This window comes from Prosopis cineraria, unplaced genomic scaffold, assembly GCF_029017545.1.
Source record: "Prosopis cineraria cultivar Desert tree isolate PC_DT_omini unplaced genomic scaffold, ASM2901754v1 PC12, whole genome shotgun sequence".
Classification (NCBI taxonomy): Eukaryota; Viridiplantae; Streptophyta; class Magnoliopsida; order Fabales; family Fabaceae; genus Prosopis; species Prosopis cineraria.
In genome coordinates this window covers 37,218,772-37,238,823 of record NW_026555343.1, presented here as the reverse complement: position 1 = coordinate 37,238,823, position 20,052 = coordinate 37,218,772, and the positions used below count along the sequence as shown (strand labels likewise).

The 20,052-nt window shown below is 31.8% G+C and overlaps 1 protein-coding gene across 1 annotated transcript; it reads right to left on the bottom strand.

Annotated features, from left to right (window-relative positions):
- Positions 1 to 12,301: 12,301 nt before the first annotated feature.
- Positions 12,302 to 17,632, bottom strand: LOC129288740 (proline-rich receptor-like protein kinase PERK1). Its single transcript, XM_054925471.1, has 8 exons — positions 16,952 to 17,632; positions 15,769 to 16,305; positions 14,673 to 14,759; positions 14,490 to 14,560; positions 14,304 to 14,380; positions 14,010 to 14,157; positions 13,275 to 13,436; positions 12,302 to 12,993 (listed from the first exon to the last, which is right to left on the bottom strand). The coding sequence occupies exons 1-8, from the start codon at positions 17,301 to 17,303 to the stop codon at positions 12,742 to 12,744; spliced, it is 1,686 nt and encodes a 561-aa protein (XP_054781446.1). The 5' UTR covers positions 17,304 to 17,632; the 3' UTR covers positions 12,302 to 12,741.
- Positions 17,633 to 20,052: the final 2,420 nt, after the last annotated feature.

Here is a 20,052-nt window from a genome sequence, read left to right as displayed (position 1 = left end):
CTCAGGACTCAGGAATCAAGTCACCTAAGTCAATATCGACGAATAGAGCTGATAATATGCATCAATGTACGGACTGCGGATCGACCTGCAACGGAATGCTGGTTTTGTAGCGCCGGTCATAATTCTGCGAACCCGCACAGCCCGCAATGAGTTAGAAGTCAACTTGTCAGTAAAAACCTATGTTTTTTATAATTTTTTTAATTTTAAAAATTATAAATTCACCTTTTTTTATTTTTTTAGTAAAAAAAATCATATATTTCCTCTCAAAATTAATCATCCGAATAATAATGAAAGTTCTTCTAATCTAGATATACTTATACCACTATTTAAATATAAATTAATTTAATTTTATAATCATTTCATTCTATAAACTTTTACGTCATTGATAAATATTACGTATACATGAATAATAAAAAAATGCTTTGTCTATCTCCTTTTTCTTCATCTTGTTTTCACATTTTTGTTACAAAATTTATGACTCAATTTAAAATACCATTCCTTTTTTAAAAAAACATCATCATGATTTAAATTGTGACTATTGAATTATTACTCATAAGACATTCAATTTATATCACATAAAAATATGATCTTTGTATTTATTTTTTTACCTTTTATGTTGAATTTTTGCACTTCGTAAATATGTTAATTTTTAAATAAACACAATAACTAAATTTTTTTTATTTGCTAGCTTGGTCAACACTATTTTACAAACAAGTTAATCTAAATAAGTTATTATATAAATGAAGCAAGGTATAATAAAATATTTTATTCAATATTATCTTAATCACATTCAAATTACATTATATCAATACTTAAATATATATATATATAAATATATATATATATATATATATAAGCAATGTGTTTTTATTATTTTCTACCGTAATTTAAACTTGAGTTAAATAAATGTAAAAGTATCAATTATTTAGACTATAATTTCATACATGTTTGCTTTAGATGCTTTACTTTAAATTCAATTTCATTCATTTTTTTGTCTATTTCTTTTAGAAAAATATAAGTGGGCTAACTTGACAACTCACGAGTTAACTTTCTACAATTTCAAGTTATATGATACGGGCCAAAACTATCTCATATCTAATTGAACTCATTTTTCTAACCTAGCCTATTACCTTTTTGTGGGTTGGCAAGTTAAGCCCATATTATTGGCTTTATAACCAAGGTACAAGTACGAATAGTTGAAAATGGGTAAATTTGACAAGGAAAAATGAAAATAAAATCTCAATAAAGTATATAAATAATGATTAGGTCTCCTAAAATATTAGAGTTTTTTTGAAGTTCTTGAATACTTTCTAACATTAATTATTTTAGGTTAAATGACTAAATTAACTCGTGTTTAAAATAAAAATAATGGGTTTGATTTTATTTTTTAATCACAACTTTTGTTCTATAGATTATAAAAATTGAATAAGAAATTATAACTTTTCATATAAAAATTATAACTTTTCATATAAAATTTCTTTTATAATTGATAAATAAGTTCCAAAAATAGTTTGTGAATCACACAAATTGAACAAAAAATTAAATCACAACTATCCATGTGAAATTTCTTTTTTCATTGAAGTCCAAAATTTTGAAAATAATCCATCACAATTTTTGTTTAATCAATCACAATTTTAATTCTGTGAATCATAAAAATTGAACATGAAATCACATCCAAGTTTCGAAAATAACCAATTATGACTTTTATTTAAGAAATCATAATTTTTATTTTGTCACTCGTAAAAATTGAATAAGAAATTACAACTTTTCACATGAACTCATTATTTTTTTTATTTTAAATAAGGAGTAATCTAGTCATTTAACCTAAAATTATTACTATCAAAAAGGTACCTAAAAACTTAATTATGACATTTCAAGAAACCTGATTGTTATTTATATATTTTGGTAGAATTTTATTGTCATTTTTTCAAATTTTATATTTTTATTGAAAATTGGAGCATTGAAATTGAAAAAAAAAATAAGATTGTTCTAAAATACTAGTCTTTTTTTATTTAAAATTCAATAAATCTAAACCAATAAGAAAACTGGCGAATTTCCTTTTTTTTTTAATAAACCTCAATCACAGTTATTAATATGACATTGTTTTCACCACTTGATGGAAATGTCTAAGGTCAAATGGCAAAGATAAGTTTTTATAAAGCTCATAAAATTATATTTACCAACGACTGATGAGGTGTGCATTTTTGTGAAGGACCAATCCTCATTATTCAATTCATGAGAGTTATATTATCAGTCAAAGTCTTTACCAGCTAGCCTTCACATTAATTCCACGTATATTTCATGCCTCATGGGAGTATTTTCAGTTTTCTATTTTGGAGGGGCCTGAGCTCCCGGCGGAGGCAGAGTGATGTAATTGACCAGACTCACCGGTAGTGATAGGTCCACTGCATTCACCACTGCTGCTACCTATGACGCTTTCTAGTGCCACCTTCCACCACTTCTTCAGGTCATCGCTATTCTGACGCATCGATATGTGATCTTCTCCTCCACATCTTCCAGACTAATATTTCCCAGCAAAGCTTGAACTATCTGCTTCATGTCATTCACTTTATCATGTGTGTTCATGCCAGTGCTGAATATATCTTTAATTTGAAACAGGGAAACAGGGAATAGAGAACTAGCATAATAATCCATAAATTTCAAATAAAATTTAAAAATATGATAAAGTGTTTAAAGTGTATTTTAATTAGTCTTGGAGAAATTTATATAAAAAACGTGTGATGTTCTAACGGAGTTAATGCTAACAACATATCTCATATCTATCATCTTGGGTTCAAATCCTCAGTAAATTACCGTTTTGCTCCTATGAAGGGCGGAAAAAAGACTAAACAGCGAGAGAAAGTGCATCAGAAGCCCAACACGCACACGCCGTCTAATTTTTCTCCTCCTCCTTCTGCACCTTCGAATTTTCCAGAGCTCAGCGAGATTGCCTTTCTCTCCTTACGTTCTTCCGGCGTTCATCAGTGCTGCCGTCGCTGGCGAGGGTGAGTGTACTCAAGCTTCCTCTATCAATAAGCTTCTTATTTTTGCTATTCACTTTGTTGATAGCAGGAAAGGACAGAGCTCCTGATTTTTGTAATTTTTTTTAAATTTATTTTATAAATTTTTAGAAGGTTTTATTTATAAAGATAGTCTTATCAAAAATTTTATAAAAATATTGAGGCATTTGTTTGAAGGAAAAACATCAAAGATATCCTAAATCCAATACAAATATAATTATGAATTTAAAATAAAAAATTTTATTAAATTAAAGCTTAAAAAATATGTGTTTTGTACATATATTTCATACTAGTCAATGACAACTAGCTAATACATAAACATATTTTAACAATTTGGTTCACTAACCTGGCTCATTTGAGGGCGATGTCCAGCTGGATGGCAAGAAACCATTCAATGCATCTCTTACAAAGTTGTAATTATTCTGCAACCTTGGATCAGCAATACCCTTAAAGTTTCCATTTTCCAAAGCTTCGGACAGTAAAGGTCCTTCCGGTAGGATTTGTAACATGTATAAGCAAGCGCACTATCACCCAAGTTATCTCAGCTTTTACATTAGCATTGTACCGTGACTTGTTATTCACTCAGATCCAATACAATGGACCCACCTATTTCATGTTAAAATTTTGAATGGCCCATAAATTCATTTTTATTTATCTCGATAGTAACTATTTATACTTATAATTTGAAACTGATCTGAACTTTTTACAATCATTAGTGAAAACCTCAGAAAACTGCTCGGTTGAATGTTGAGTTTTTGAATACTGAACACCTTCAGAAATTTCCGTATGTCAGCAAAAGTGCCTATTGGACCAAAAATAGAGGCAAAAAATTCCGCATTGAAGAGTGGGAAAAATGTTTGGATTATTTTGGATTTACATTAATTAGTGATTGACTCCAGAATATATTAATTTTTTAATAATTTTGTGTGAATTATGATACGTAGACCACATATAAGTGAGTCTATTTAAGTAGAAACCAAACTTACAATCCTTTAGATGTCAATTTTTATCTCTATCCAAAAGTTGACTTAGTTAGAGAGTTCATGGGAGAATTAATTAATTAACTAATTATATTTAAGAAGAAATGCTTAGGTAAATTGAGTGCATCACGTTATTTGTAGTCTGTCCAATAAAAACATAACATTTGAATAGTATTAAATATAAATTGATTATAATATTAATGATAGTAGAAAGAAAACAAACAAGATATTAAATATGCATTCTGTTATAATAATAAAATCAATTTAAAAATGTCAAACAAGATTTTATTTATATTAATTATAGCATTTTAATTCAACGAATTACAAATGATGTGGTGTACTTGATCTATCTAATTAAGTATTTCTTAACACAATCAACATGTTATTATTTTTTGACAAACTCATTCACTCTATTTTCTTTCTTCTACTTCCATGCTCTTTGTTCTCCCTGAAAAGCTAGGGAGATCTAGTAGGTTGTAAATCTATCAGCTCTCAATGATTGAGATCCTTATTAAGATTTATATTTTCTCTAGAATAATGGTTTTTGCTGGTACGCGCCCATCAAACTTAACTCTTGATAATTTTGATTAATTATTGAGATATTTTCAGCAAAAAAATGCTTAGGAACTTTCTTTGTTTTTTTTACCCCAAAGAACACGTACTGCACGAAACCATAAAACAAAAATATTGAAGAACATCACATGCCCAATCAACCTTACTGTCATTTGTGGAAGATTCAGTTTTACTATCAGGTTTTCGTCCAGTAATCAACCCCCAAAGCACGACACCGAAGGAGAAGACATCTGACTTCTCTGTGAGTTTCCCGCCAGCTGCATATTATGGAGCTAAGTATCTGTATTCATTCAGTGAAATACAGAACTTCATGAAGATTGAAATAAGCGATTAATAATGTGGAGAAAGGGGGAAATATTCAAAGAAGGTGTGCAAGATATCCAGCGTGGCAATATCCATATACTTATGGGAAGGTTCGAATGAAAATATTAGAAAAGAATATAAGAGCAACCCAAAGGTTCCCATTACTTGAGTAGAGACATGGGTATCGATGTTTGACAAAAGCTTAGCAAGTCCGAAATCTGCAACATCACTACAAAATAACCCTACAAAAGCTCTTATTTTTAGCCTTCTGGAGCACTTTAAAAGTGCTAGCTCCTATATCCAACGCTCTGATATATAAGGAAGCACTTCAATAGCGCTCTTGTAAGTTTTGCACTGTCTATTTTGCAGCACTTTTTACAAAAGCGTCCTGAAATATGCACTCCAAATAGCATTCTTTGTAATAGTGCAACCTAATTAATATGTAGACACACACAAACATTATTTTGTCATATATACATATATATACATGGGGGGTGTGTGTGGGGTTATATCCAAGTGTAAGCCGAAAAGATATCCTAGTCCAGTAGCTTCATAATTCACTATATGGTATTTGAATATATTCTCTAGTCCAGGAAAAATTATAATTGATTGATAGAAAGTGAAATTAAGGGTATTAAATTAAACTTACGGCATATTAAAACTTGTATTTTATATTCTTTGTTGCCAACGAAACTTGCATTTTATAGATTTTATTATTTAGGGCTTAGGAAGTGATTATGTATATAGGTTAAAAGAAATCTATCTTTAATTAGGAAGTGATTGTAGGGGTTTCAAGTACCTTTGGCTCAAAATCATCATCAAGAAGAATGTTGGCCGCCTTGATGTCACGATGTTTGACTTTGGGTTTGCCAAAAACAATATTAAAAGAGGTAAAAATTCCAGAAGCGATTACAGTGAATTAGTAGGGTAATGATGATATCAAGTAGAACTCAAAGTCTTCATGCAGATAAGCCAATCCTTTTGTAGATCCAATAGCAATCTTCATCCTTGTTGTCCAGTCCATAGTTGGTCTGCCTTTTCCTGAATAATTCTACATATAGATATAACCATATATAGTATCTTACTGATGAGGACTAAGTAAGATCAGGCATGATTGCAATTACATATTGTAAGAGATATCAATCAATGATGAAAAGTTTAGTCTGATAAAAGTTGATTTGTTAAAATTCACGAGATTTATATTTAAATATATATATATACACACATACACACATACAATTCACCAATATGAAATTGTTCAATGTCACTATCTTTGATATTGAAAAATTAATCCTGTCATTTAAACCGAACTACCCTTCACTCTATGCATCCCTCTCCTGTCCGTGACGTCATGTCAACTGTTGCAACAATGGTATGGAGTGAAGAGTAGTTTAGTTTAAATTAATACCATTATTGCAGTAGTTGAGACCCTCAATAACATTAATGACATTGAGGGTCTCAACTACTGCAGCAATAGTCTTGAAGCAATTAATATTATTGCTAGAGTTTATGATGTTAACCACCCCTTGAAATATATCATTGAAATAGCGCGTTTGTTTTTTAAAAGAGAGTGGCAGAACTCTTTCCACTTTGTGATGGAGATCACTTGGCGCATGGCTCACAAAAAGATGAAAAAAACCCAAGGAGACGTGACTTAGCTAAAATCCTAGAGTTCAAGTGTTAAAGGATTCAATACAAGGTTCGAAGCATTGGAGGTAAGGTTCTTCTAAATTTGAAAATCCCTTGATTGCTCCAAATTGATTAGTTTAATAATTTTAATATTAGTTTAATATTTTATTTAAGTTTTCTTTTCATTTTCTAGATTAGTATTTTATCTAATAATGTAATCTCATGATTTTAGGAGATATAATCCCTATATTATGTCGTTGAATTTTATTATTTTATTAAAATTTTTATCCAAACTAGGATATTTGAATTAGGATTTTTAGGTCTTGAGTGAGCTTATATATAGGCATGCACTTCATCATTGTATGGTAAGTTTGATTTGAATAATAAGAGTATTTTTTATTTTTAAAATTTATAACTCTTGCAAGCCTTAATATTTATGATGGCATCCTACAGTAAACACAACGTTTATCAAGAGTTTCATCAATTCTAATAGTATCTTTAAATGTTAAGATTGTTAGAAGTAGATTCTAAAGGATCTCATGCGCATATGTTGTTAGCACAATTAACTCAAAATTAGCTCTCTTTGTTTTTCTGTATTTGATCAACGTGCTCGACCCACCTATTTATTTAAAGGTTGTGGAAAATAAAAATAGACTTGCTAGTTATACTTGAACACTTTATATATACACACACACAGATTGAAGGTGATTTGACTTCCTTGCAATTTTAATGCACACGATGCTGCTTTTCTATTCCTGCCATGGATTCATCTTTGTGCTTCACTAGCAGGCACGTCTTACACTTCACCCTTCCCTTATTTTTTGAAGAAGAAACATTTAGGTGGGTGAGTTCAGGATTCGACATGACGTGTATGCAAATTTTAATTTTAAAGAATATTTATAAAAATATTTATAGATCATCCATGTATAAAATTCTCATATTGAGAGTTGGATTTGAATTAACATCATTGTGAATAATGAGTTAAATTTTTATCAATTAGACCATTTTTTTGTTGACAATTTACCCCTTCCTTTTCCTGCAACTATTAATTAGTTTTCTTGCTGGCCAAATTAAAAAAATTGAATAGTTTTCTTGACTCAAACGTGGACATGTCAACCACGGACATGGAGATTAAGTTCCCCACCAATCCACTCTCATCTACCAAAATTATTGCAAAAATCGAAATATTGAAAGATTCAATCAATCAATGGAGAGCCCAAAAAAAGGATTATTTATTTTTTGCCTGAAAAATAAAAGATTCCATCAATGTTGTTGTTGGATAACACTGTTTCGTAAACCTTATCTCCAAACCTGGGATTACTCCAAATCTCAGCTCACATCTTCATTTCTTTATACTAAGTTGACCTGTGATGTGATCATCTAATTACTTGAGATCAGCATGAAGCTATCACTAGTTTATCCTCTAAATTTATAATTTATAAAATTTCAATACAAGGGTTTTAATTTCCCATATGAGAGGGGCTCATGAGACGCTGAACCAGACCTAGATATATACATACATACTTTCTTGTATATTTGTTTATTTTCCTTTCCTTTTAACGATTATCAAATACAGATATGCATTTATAAATTACAAAAAAAAAAAATGTGACCAATTCAACTGGATTGTTATTAGTTTTTTGGCCCTCCAATTTGCTGCCATCTTCCCATCAGACGGTACTGGACCATTTTCCGGTTCAATCAACACAACCAACTAGTCTACCCTGGCTTTCAAAATAATAATATTAATTGAAAAATATATATTTTAAATTGTTCTGAAAGATAAGACAAGAAAATAAATGTTTTAGGTTGTTACTTAGAAACTCCTTTACAAAATATTTTTAATAAAGAAGACGCTAGAAGAATTTTTTTTAATATTTAATATAAGTCATAGAAAGTTATGAATTAAAATTTTTCAATTTTATCCTTATAAAATTATAAAAAAAATAATTTAACTCTAATTTAATATTTTTATATGATTCCACGAGTTATTCCTTGGCTTAAGAGTGGTAAGGTAGTTAAAAGTTATTTACAATAAAGATTGAAAGGAGTATCGATTTTAGTATTGTTTGGAATGTATAAATGATAAACACAAATTATCTTCCTAAAAATACTTATATTAACATCAATCTATAACTTTTAAGATGTTTCACCAAAAGCCTCATGCATTAACCTTTTAATAGTCCTTTTTTCCAGATCAAACCATCAAGTATCCGATACTACGGCTTAATACAAATTGAAGAACATATATAATGAGATTGGATCTTAAGTTACGATAACTTTTTCAACATGTTTCTTTTTTCCTTCTTCGGTGACTCTTGACGTTTAACTTTTGATAGGAATCAAGGGATGAGTCAAAATCTCATATTTAATACATTTGATCCATTACAGGATATTGAAGAACTAATAACTAGAGTGGATTCAGTAGAAGTGGATTCGGTTGATGAAAGTGTTGGGACTAAAAAAAGAGATTCCACTAATAAAGCAGAAGTGGGCCACCATTTCACCGGCACAACCTACCTATGCACCAGCACCGCAAATGGAAGAGCCTGTAGTAGATCCAGCATTAGCAGCAGCATCAGCTGAGATACCAATAGCAAAGGCGAAGTCGGTAGCTAAAGAGCTAGGTAAGGCAATTCCTTTATGGTAAAAAAAAAGTGATATAGATTGAATCTTATGAGAACGATACATCATATTGAAAGCCGTACATTAATGAAAGAAATTATAAATTCATTAATGAAGGATGTTTTAAATGATCAAGAAATCTTAAAAGCAAATGAAGTTCTAGAACACCAAAGAAAAACTCTTAAGTCACGTTTGGTTATTAAAAAGGAATGAAATGAAATGAATTAAAAAAATTAAAATAAAAATAAACTAAATCACCCTTATTCTCATAGTAAACATAATAAAGTTTATTAATATATATTACAAATATGGGAATCATCATACTCTTCAAAAATCTCATGAATCATGATTTTTAATCTCATGAATTAAATTACCCCTCCTTCTTATGAATGAGCTCGCATATCCTTTTTGATCATTTTATTTTTACCTTTATTTATTTAATTTATTCCATTTCATTTTTTTCTAATAAGCAAATGTAACCTTAGTATATTGGGCTTAACCCAAGATATTCAAGTCCATGAATTCAATTAGTTTAGTTATTATTATTTTCTTAACTTTAGAAAATTAGTTTATTTTATTTTATTTTAAATTTAAGTTTAGGAAAATTAGCATATTTTGTTTTAATTCAAATAAGGATAAAATATATTCATTAGGATATGATCTATCCATTTAAAATCTTAAATTAATTAAGATTGTGTCATTTAGCTTTTTAGAATTCTATTTAAACAGTTAAATCATTTATATTTTTTTAATACTTGATTTGAGTTTATGAATTGAAATTTTTTTTCCATTATAAGATTATTTCAATTAGTGTTATTCTTCATAGACTAATATATTGTGAGATTTTGGATTATCGTGAGCTGCTGTTCAGCATCAACTTTCATGTCTTATGGAGTGTTTTGAAGCCTGAGCTGCTTGAAGTAGGCTGAAGTTGGGTCAGTTCGCTTTTGCTATATCCTTTCTTCAACGTCTTGGCCGATTGGTTGTATTAACACCTCAGTGTATCCTCTTCATCTAAATCATCCCGGCAAATATTTTCCATTAAAGCTCGAACTGCCTGTTATTTAAGGCAAAATTCAACACAAACACTTTTTTCATATGAATGAGTTAAGTTTCCCTTCATCTACGAAGTATATCTAAATTTCTCTATCCAACTTCTACGTTAATACAAGTATCCGCTAGGCTTCAACAGGCAACAATTATATGAATTTAATATATAAATTTTTTATAATGAAACTAACAGTGTTAAAATCAAAGGACTAAAAAATATTTTATAAAATTAAAAGATCAAAATAAAATCTTATGTAAAATTAAAGAATTGAATGTATATTTTAGCTAAATTATAAACGAAAAGTTAGGAGGTTAGAATAATGGAGAGAATTTCAAGGATGGGTGAGTTACACAAAGTTTACTTATCATAAAAAATTTCGTTATATTTTTAAAATAGAAAATTAAATTTCTGAATAATTTTGCAAGATATTTAAATTTAAAATTTAAAATTGAGAGTAAGAGGTTGGAAAGTTTGGATAATTAAAAGATTTTTAAAGATGAGGAAATTACACATAATTAACTTATTATTTTTAACATAGAAATTTGAAATAATAAATAAGTTAACAGAAAATTAAAATAATGGTATATATTTAGGAGAAATGTAGTTTTATATTTATTTATATTTAACCAATAAAAGCATAAACAATTATTAAAAAGAAGTTGGAAAGTTTGGATATTGGAAAGATTTTGGAGATGAAGCTACACATAATTTGCTTATTATTTTTAACTTCAAAATTTGAAATTATGAATAAATTAATGGGAAGTTGGGATAATAGAGAAATACTTAAGGGTAAGTTAATTTCATACTTATTTATATTTAACAAATAAGACCACTGATTCTGATTCTACTTAATATTATATAACAACAACAACAACAACAACAAGCCTTTATCCCACTAGGTGGGGTCGGCTACATGGATTGCAAGACGCCATTGTGCTCTATCATTTATTAAGCTTTTAGAAATATTATTAATTAAGAGATCACGTTCAACAACTTCCAAGAGTGTTCTCTTAGGCCTTCCTCTACCTCTCTTAATCGGACTCAAAGTTATGTTTCACTCTTCTCACTGGTGCCTCCCTTGGTCTTCTTTGTACATGCCCAAACCATCTCAACCGATTTTCTACCATTTTTTCCTCAATAGGTGCCACCCTCACTTTTTCACGTATGTGCTCATTTCGAATTTTATCTTTACGTGTATGTCCGCACATCCATCGTAACATTCTCATCTCTGCTACTCCAACTTTATGCTCTTGCTGTCCCGTTAGAGCCCAGCATTCACTACTATATAACATTGCCGGTCTGATAGCAGTACGATAAAACTTTCCTTTAAGTTTATTAGGCACCTTACGGTCACAAATAACTCCTTTAGCTTTTCTCCAATTAAACCACCCAGCTTGAATTCTATGTGAAATATCTCCACTGATTTCGCCATCATTTTGAATAATGGCTCCCAAATATCTAAATTTTTCCACTTGAGGTATAATTTGATCTCCCAATTTCACTTCCAAATTATTTTCGAATAGTCCTTTACCAAATTTACAATATAAATATTCCGTCTTACTTCTACTCAAACGAAAACCTTTCGACTCCAATGTCCTCCTCCATAACTCAAGTTTGCAATTAACATCTTCTCTTGTCTCTGCTATAAGAACTATATCATCCACGAAGAGCATACATTTCGGGATTTCCTCTTGAATATGTTCCGTCAAAACATTTAAAATCAAGTTGAACAAATAAGGACTCAGAGATGATCCCTGATGTAGTCCAATCTTTATAGGAAAATCCTTTGTTTGACCACTAGGCGTTCTTATACTAGTTTTTACCCCCTCATACATATCTTGTATGGCTTTAATATAAGCAATCCGTACTCCCTTTTTTTCCAACGCTTTCCAAAGCACTTCTTTTGGTATACGGTCATCTACTTAATATTATATATATATATATATATATATATATTTTGAATTGTGCATAGATAAATCACTTAAATACAGCATCAAACTCACCTTAACACATCAAAATTGCTGCCATGAAAATCATGACCTCATGGGATCATTCAACTTCTAATCTTCCATTTGCCCAATGCTTAATCAGAGAAACAAAGATAAATATAGCAAGAGTCATATCAAAAACGTGTAACCACCATCACTCATAATATTAACATCAATACCTACAAGAAAATCAATGCCAGCAATCTAACTGTATAATGCATCATTACAACATAACCCAAACAAATTCAGATTCAACCTTGTCCAAATGTCACGGCTTTCTTTTGTTCAGTAGATGTTAGCATCCAAGGTGAACCCATGTTACACTCGTTTGAATTACATAATTCAAGAGGATCATACTTCTGAAATAAATTATACTGTTGATATCAACGAACAAACCAATTTGTACGCTGAACCTGAAAAATCTACCAACAAATAATATTTACCAACGACTGCATTTTTGTGAAGGAAGCAACAAATGAAGCTAAGTACCCATCCTCATTCTTCAATTCATGAGAACTCAGAGTCAAAGGTTTTAACCAAAACTTGGTGAATCTCCCCTTCCATATTCCCAATTATTTTTCTTGTGCATTTTGCAGGCCAGAACTGCTTGAGGCTGACTGATGTTGACCATAATCGCTACTGGGCCCACTGTATTCACTAGTTTCTTGCTCTAGTGCCAGCTTTCTGAACTTCTTTAGGTCCTCATTGTATTGGCCAGTATCATAACCTGAACTTTCAAAGGAGCCAAATGCTCTGCTGTGCCCAGCTGTGCTTCCCTCATTCAGATCATCCAAAGAAATATTGCCTTCTAGAGCACGAACTACCTGCTTTATGCCAGTCATCTTAATTGTTACATGCAAGCACTGGATCTCTAGGTTTCAGAATATTATGACATTCTAGCATACATCTGCCAATAGCTTGTGATAACTTTGACAATATAATGTGAGTCAACACTGGACTCTCTTCTTTTCAGAGAAATAGGTTGATTCACAGTTAGGAGAATTTGTCATTCATACACACTTGCTAGAAATAGAATGTCCAAAGCAATTCAACAATAGAAAATAACAGGTAACTAAGGACATATTTCTACACTTGGATAACTGACCTGGCTCATTCGAGGCCGATGCCTAGCTGAATGGCGCACACAATTTGCAGCACAGGCAATCATTCGAAGCATCTCATCAGAGTTGTAACTCTTCTGCAACCTTGGATCAGCAAGGACATCAAAGTTGCCATTTTCCAAAGCTTGAAAAAGTAATGGTCTTGCCTGTAATTTGTACAATATTTATATCACCTATTCATTACTAAGTTATAGCAGATTTTTTTAACCATCAGTTCAGTCAACAAAGGTATTGCTGAATGCCGATAGACAATTTAAAAATTGACAAATGTTTTGTATACCAGTTTATCTTAACTATTCATTACAAGTTATCAACTTTAGCTCAGTTCAACACACACTCAACATCTTGAAATGGTTAGAAGAAAGCAAATCAGTTTTGTAGATTTTCAGTTCACCACATATTTGCTATGAAAGTGAACCAGTGTACAAACTACACAGTTAAATGGTTGCATGAGTTTCTAAAAACCCACAGCAAATACTGATTTTGGAAAAGACATCCAATGAAAGAAAAAATGAAAGCAAAATACCCAAATCCAAATTTGAATAAAATATTAACAGTAATGATTGTAAGTAGTAAAAACAGTAATCAGACCCACCCTGCTCTACGTACATACAATTAATAATAATAATAACAAACTCAATATACACACATGCTTACTGTACTACACCATAAATAATCTGTTTCTTAAGAGAGAAATATTGATGAAGTACTGTACCCACCCACTCAACCATACTGTCATCTGTGAAAGACTCAGTTTTATCTACAGGTTTTCGCCCTGTAATCAACTCCAAAAGAACAACACCAAAGGAGAAGACATCTGACTTCTCAGTGAGTTTTCCACTAGCAGCATATTCTGGAGCCAGGTATCTGCATTAAATTAAATCAGAATTCTGAAAAAAACAAATGCCACGAACAGTTAATATAAAAGGGGGAGGGGTCAAAGAACCATACTTCCCAATCAATGTATTTCATGGCGAGATTCAAGAGAAAAGATTCAGCGCAATAAAATTTACCCAAAGGTTCCCATTACTCGAGTGGAGACATGGGTATCAGCATCTGATGAAAACTTGGCAAGTCCAAAATCTGCAACCTGAATAAGAGACACGGACGTAAGTGCTTGAATCTAAAGGTATTGCTGCTTTTGCATAATTTACATATATTGGAAGGGATTGAAAAGGTTAGAAAGATACAAATCCTACCTTCGCCTCAAAATTGTCATCAAGAAGAATGTTAGATGCCTTGATGTCACGATGTATGATTTTTGGGTGACCTGAGCAATATTAGACAGAAAAGGCTAAAAATTCCAAGACCAACATAGCAAACCAAAATAATTGCCGGGCCTCTCCTTTAAATTAGTTATATAAATTCTAAAGCAAACTCACAGTCCTCGTGCAGGTATGCCAATCCCTTTGCAGACCCAATAGCAATTTTCATCCTTGTTCCCCAGTCCATTGTTATTCTATCCTTTCCTGGAATGATTGTAAATGGAACCATCACATTTGCTCATACGTTATCAGTAAGATTATCAAATTTGCAACTCAATAGTGGAGCCCCTTGCCCCTCAATAGCCAACACAGGTCAGGCAAATTTCAATTCCAATGCATGACAATAAAGGGAATTTCTAAAATTAAATAACCATGTTTACTCTTTCAACTTAGCTTAAACAATAAGCATACCATGTCTATGATATATTTTCCACAAAAGACCATAAGCAAAGTTACATAGAAAACCATAACATGAAATCAAAATAACACTTTAACTAAAGTAAGTGACAAAAGAATAAAATTGCATTTTCAAACAAAAACTGTGCTCCTCATGATTTTTCTACATACATGTTTCTTTCATTTTATAAATTTTCAGGAAGAAAATCACAAGCTAGCTATGAACAAGCAAGAGAAAACTTTAGGTTAAGTTGAACTAGTACATCCTAAAGCCTTTCCAGCATTCCACACCATTAGTTCCCAGATTAACCATACAAATCTTCAAATCTTCTCCCCGCCATTTCTTTGCAACCTTAAATTCCAAATGCAATCTACAAACTCTGAGATGTTGATTCTTGAATCTTAAACCTAACCGTTGATTTATAACCTTCAAATGCTAGAATTGTAGGTAGTAAGGCAGAGTTCTTGTCAACTTATGCATAACTGCAATGAATTTTGAGCTCGTAATTTTGTTTACTCTATTGTTGTTCTCACAGAACAGGGAGCTGCAATAGTAACTTTCCGAAAAGTTTCCCCAAATATTGATTTCTCATGGTTTTCAATAAGTACATCAAGACTTAGTTCCAAATACCTTACAACCAAAAGGTATTGAAAGTTGAGATACAGTGCACAGAGAATAAATCTCAAATTGTATGTGACCACAATTTCAGAAAATCCTATCTAAGAAAAAAGAGCCAAGCTATTTTCCATTCCACGTCACTTACGCATGCTTCTCTATTTTGGAAGATGAGGAAAGGATTAAATATTGGAATCATACCATGCAAATGGAATTCTAGTGTATTGTTTGGGACAAACTCATATACAAGCATCCTCTGGGCTCCAGCAATGCAGTATCCAACTAAGGAAACAAGATGTCGGTGATGGACTCGGCTGATGACCTCCACTTCAGCCTGGAACTCACGCTCCCCCTGTTTGCTCTCAGATTTCAGCTGCTTAACTGCAACGGTTTTTCCATTTGGGAGGACTCCTTTATGGACATAGCCAAACCCACCTTGACCAAGAAGATTGGAGTCTGAGAATCCATTTGTTGCAAATGCAAGTTCTTCATATGTAAACGAGCTTTGTGACAATCCCAAAGTGACCGCATGAGATGGTGCATGGGATGGTCTCTCAGATTCCAAACTTGTACCACTTGTAGAATATATTGGGGGAGAAGTGACATTAGTGGACGATGCTTGCTGATTCAACAGAACTCCAGGTGGTGGACTTGGCTTTGGAGGCAATGTTGCTCGACCATTGGTTGGAGGAGGAATGCCATGCTGCCATTGCTGGGGCGGGCCACCAAACTGATCAGCTGGAGAAATTGGCATCAAGAATTGAGTGCTACGATTAGGGACAATTTCACATGTAATTTATGTTTTTTTCCACACACAAAAAAAAAGAAAAGAAATCAAAATTTATGTATAACTGATTAGGCAAAAGCTTATTTGAGGCAGCTAAGCTAATACAGGTTTGTCCAACCAGAGTCTATCAACCAAAATACAATGCACAAATGAGAAACAGCACAATGTCGCCTAAACTAATGATAATGTCAACCTACTCGACAAAGATCTCTTTTTCAACCAACAAACGAGGCCGAGTATAAAAAGATAAAATGAGTAACTGAAATTAAACATACGCCGTGCGTTGTTTAATGTAGAGACTTTCCCTCCAGGGCAGGAACAGTATACTGAAGTCAACAAGTGCATAAATCTAATAGATTCCAGCACTTAATTACAGACCGTAGAATGTAACGCGACATTCACTCTACTTGTCAGAGCACAAATCGACAAATCTAACTAACTTATATGTTCCTTATACCCATTAAATACACCTAAAAGAAGGACGGGGTAAAACGTTCATGTGTATTAAAGTTTACAGCAAAATACGACAAAACCCTGTCAAAAATTTTGAAGGGCCCGGAATTGCATACTACATAAAGGAAGCCAGGAAAAGCTTACCTTTGGGTTGTGATGGAGGATCAGCAGAGTAATCGTCCAACCCATGTTTTCTCATCCTCCTCCGCTTTCTCCTTTTATAGCAAAAAGCGCAAATGCCCACACAAACGAGCATGAGCAGTGAGCCAAATACAGTCCCAATAACTAGTCCAATTACTGTAGCCCTGGACATTCCGTTTGATTCCGATACCAGCGTCGGAAGCTCGACCGGAGGAGGTGGCACCGCCGGCGTCGCGGTAGGTGACGTGGAAATATTCGGAGCTGGAGGAGAGGTGTCATTGGTGGTGACAAGAGGCGAAGGAGGAGGAGACGTGGAGTTGGGTGCCTGAGATGTTTCCGGAGACGGCGAAGACATCGCCGGAGAAGAAGGGTTTCTGCTGGGGCGTTCAAGTGTGAATGGGAGAGGAAAAAGCGAGAAAGAAAGAGAATGAGAATTGAGAAAAATGGAAATATCACAAATTACAACATTGAAGATTGTATCTTCACATGGGGAGAGATGATCAGGATGTGGTGGACTGGCGGTGGACCATGTCAGTCACACTGTGAAAATTGAGAATGGAAACATTTCTGTACGGAAGATTATATTCTGCGAAGGTTGATTCGTCACGTCGTGTCGTTTCATGGGATCTCCTTTGCGTTTTGCCTCCCCAAAAAATCCCTTGCCGTCCTCTTCTTAACTCAGCCGGAAAATGAAACAAGAAAATTAGAGGCAGAGGGGGAAAAAAAAGACCTGGTTTAAAGCATGATATCAACAATCAACGATAAGTCATCAATAACACGTGCTAAAGCTAAACTAAGACATAATCAAATTCAAATGATAAAAATATATATACAAAAATGGGAAAAACTAGGCTCTTGAACCCCACAGAAACAGCAAAGCAATAGAATAGGATTCAGAAATATTTGTATAGAGTTTACGTGTATATCGATGATGATTCAAATTTCATTTGGTGAGCCAATCGGTGTTGAAGGTTTTAGTCACCTCCACCTCGATTAATAGGTAATACTGCTGCAATGTTCACCAAATCTCCAAGGGACATAAAGTGGTCCCATGAAACAAGACTTCTTCGTCACGTTGCCAATAACAATCTTAAAATCTTGATTTCTGAAATTACATGGCCGGATGCAAATTTATTTTGAATTATGATATGAATTAATTTATTTTCTTATACAGATTTTCGACATTTTATATTAAAAAATAACCGACGAGTACTAATAAAGTTATATGTTATAACCACTCAAACATGATATCATGGTTTTAAACTTATGCAAATGTAAGAACATATTTTTGAGAGAATTATCATGTTCAACCCAACTTGACTTAAATATAAATTAGACAAAGTTTTATATAATAATATAGCTCTATACAATTTTTGTAAAAGTGTTGCTATTGATTATTAGATTTTTAAAAAAAAAAAGTCTCAAAAATATTATTCATATTTTAAGAAACCGTGATATCTTCATTAATGTTACAATATTCATTTGAATTATCAAGGGTTTAAAAAACACATAACGCTGATTGGATCTAGCATTGGTACCAAGGGATGGAGTAGTACAATTCAAGGTTCAAAATTCTCTTCCAAGTTGCCAAAAGAATTAGATACATGATATGGGTTAGGTTATGTTTAAAACAATATAAATGATGATAACTTTAAGAAAAAAATTATCGAAAATGCATGTATTTGATCTTTTCCAAAATGTAGGTCGAGTCCATCCTATCTACCAGCTCCACTAGTGCTTGAACAAAATTCGGTGTGTACGGAATCAAGAGAGTAAAAGTTTCACAATGATACTTCCTCTTTTTGTGCTTTATTGTTTCCCCGTCAATTCATTCACATGCATGAAAGGGAAGGTTAATTTCACATCAACAACTTTACTTCATGGGAGAGGGAAAAAAAGAGCGATTGCATTATTAAATGCTCGAGAGTAATACATTTATTGCGTATTAATTATTTTATCCAATAATTTTAAACATAAAAGCTCAACAACAACAAAATTTAAACATAAAAAGAAAAAATCACTCCAAGATCTTTTGTAAGTATTTTAATAATTAAAAGATCTCATAAAATACTTTCAAATATCAAATCTTATGCATTTATAGCTTAGGAAAAAAATGACAATTTAAGCATAAATTTAATATCGAATTATTATTTTTTTTTATCAAATTATAATTATAGAGAATTTAAGTCGTAGTAACAATTTATATATTTTATGATACTTTAAAATAATTGAAATCTTGGTGTGAGACGTCCCAGTAAATTTCCCAACATAAAAAATAATTCGTTTGCATTGCAAAGTGCTAGGATACTCGATCCTGATGGCTAAGTCCATAAGCTGAGTCATAAAAGCATGCCTTTATTTACACACAAGTATTCTCTCAATAGATATAAAGAATATTTTTTTAAATTTTAAACTCTTAAAATATGTAAAGACTGTTTTTAATTTTTAAATTCCTAATATCTCAAACCTCACTGTTAAGTAGGAGAAAATCGTTGTTACTTTTATAATTGTGGGGTCCAATCACACATTGATATAATACTCATCTTAATTCATATAAATAACAGTAATTTTCTTTAATTTAATGATGGAATTTCAAGTACTCAAATTTAAAAGTTGAGAAAAAATTTTGTAAATTTCAAAAGTTAAGTATTCAGGATAATATTTATGTAATAGTTTAGGGTTTAGGTTACTCATTAAACCAAAATATAATTATGTTTGGAGTACAATAGATAATAAATATAGATATATTTTTTAATAAAATTTTAAACCTCAATTAAATTAACCATTTCCACTATTCCTAACTTTAATTGCGTGCTCTAGAGATAAAATAAACTAAAACTAAGAAATTTAAGATATTAACTTGTATATCTACATGTAAATATATATATATATATCTATATGTAATAAGAGTACCTTAAAGGATTTAAAGGAGTAATCGAGTGAAATAGTGATTAATGAAATGGAATGAAATTTTTTTGTTGTTTACTAGTTTTGTTAAGGAAGGAGTTACAAGAAAATAAGAGGGGATGAAATGGATTATAAGACCCTGTTTGATTTTTGTTTTTAAAAACTATCTTTTATTTTTAAAAACAAAAAAAATTAAA

Excerpts from the sequence above, each read along its gene's own strand:
- LOC129288740 (XM_054925471.1), bottom strand. The coding sequence starts at position 17,303 with ATGTCTTCGCCGTCTCCGGAAACATCTCAGGCACCCAACTCCACGTCT. Across the intron at positions 14,760-15,768 it reads ACTAGAATTCCATTTGCATG|GAAAGGATAGAATAACAATG; the intron begins GTATGATTCCAA and ends CAATCATTCCAG. Across the intron at positions 13,437-14,009 it reads ATGACAGTATGGTTGAGTGG|GCAAGACCATTACTTTTTCA; the intron begins GTGGGTACAGTA and ends TACAAATTACAG.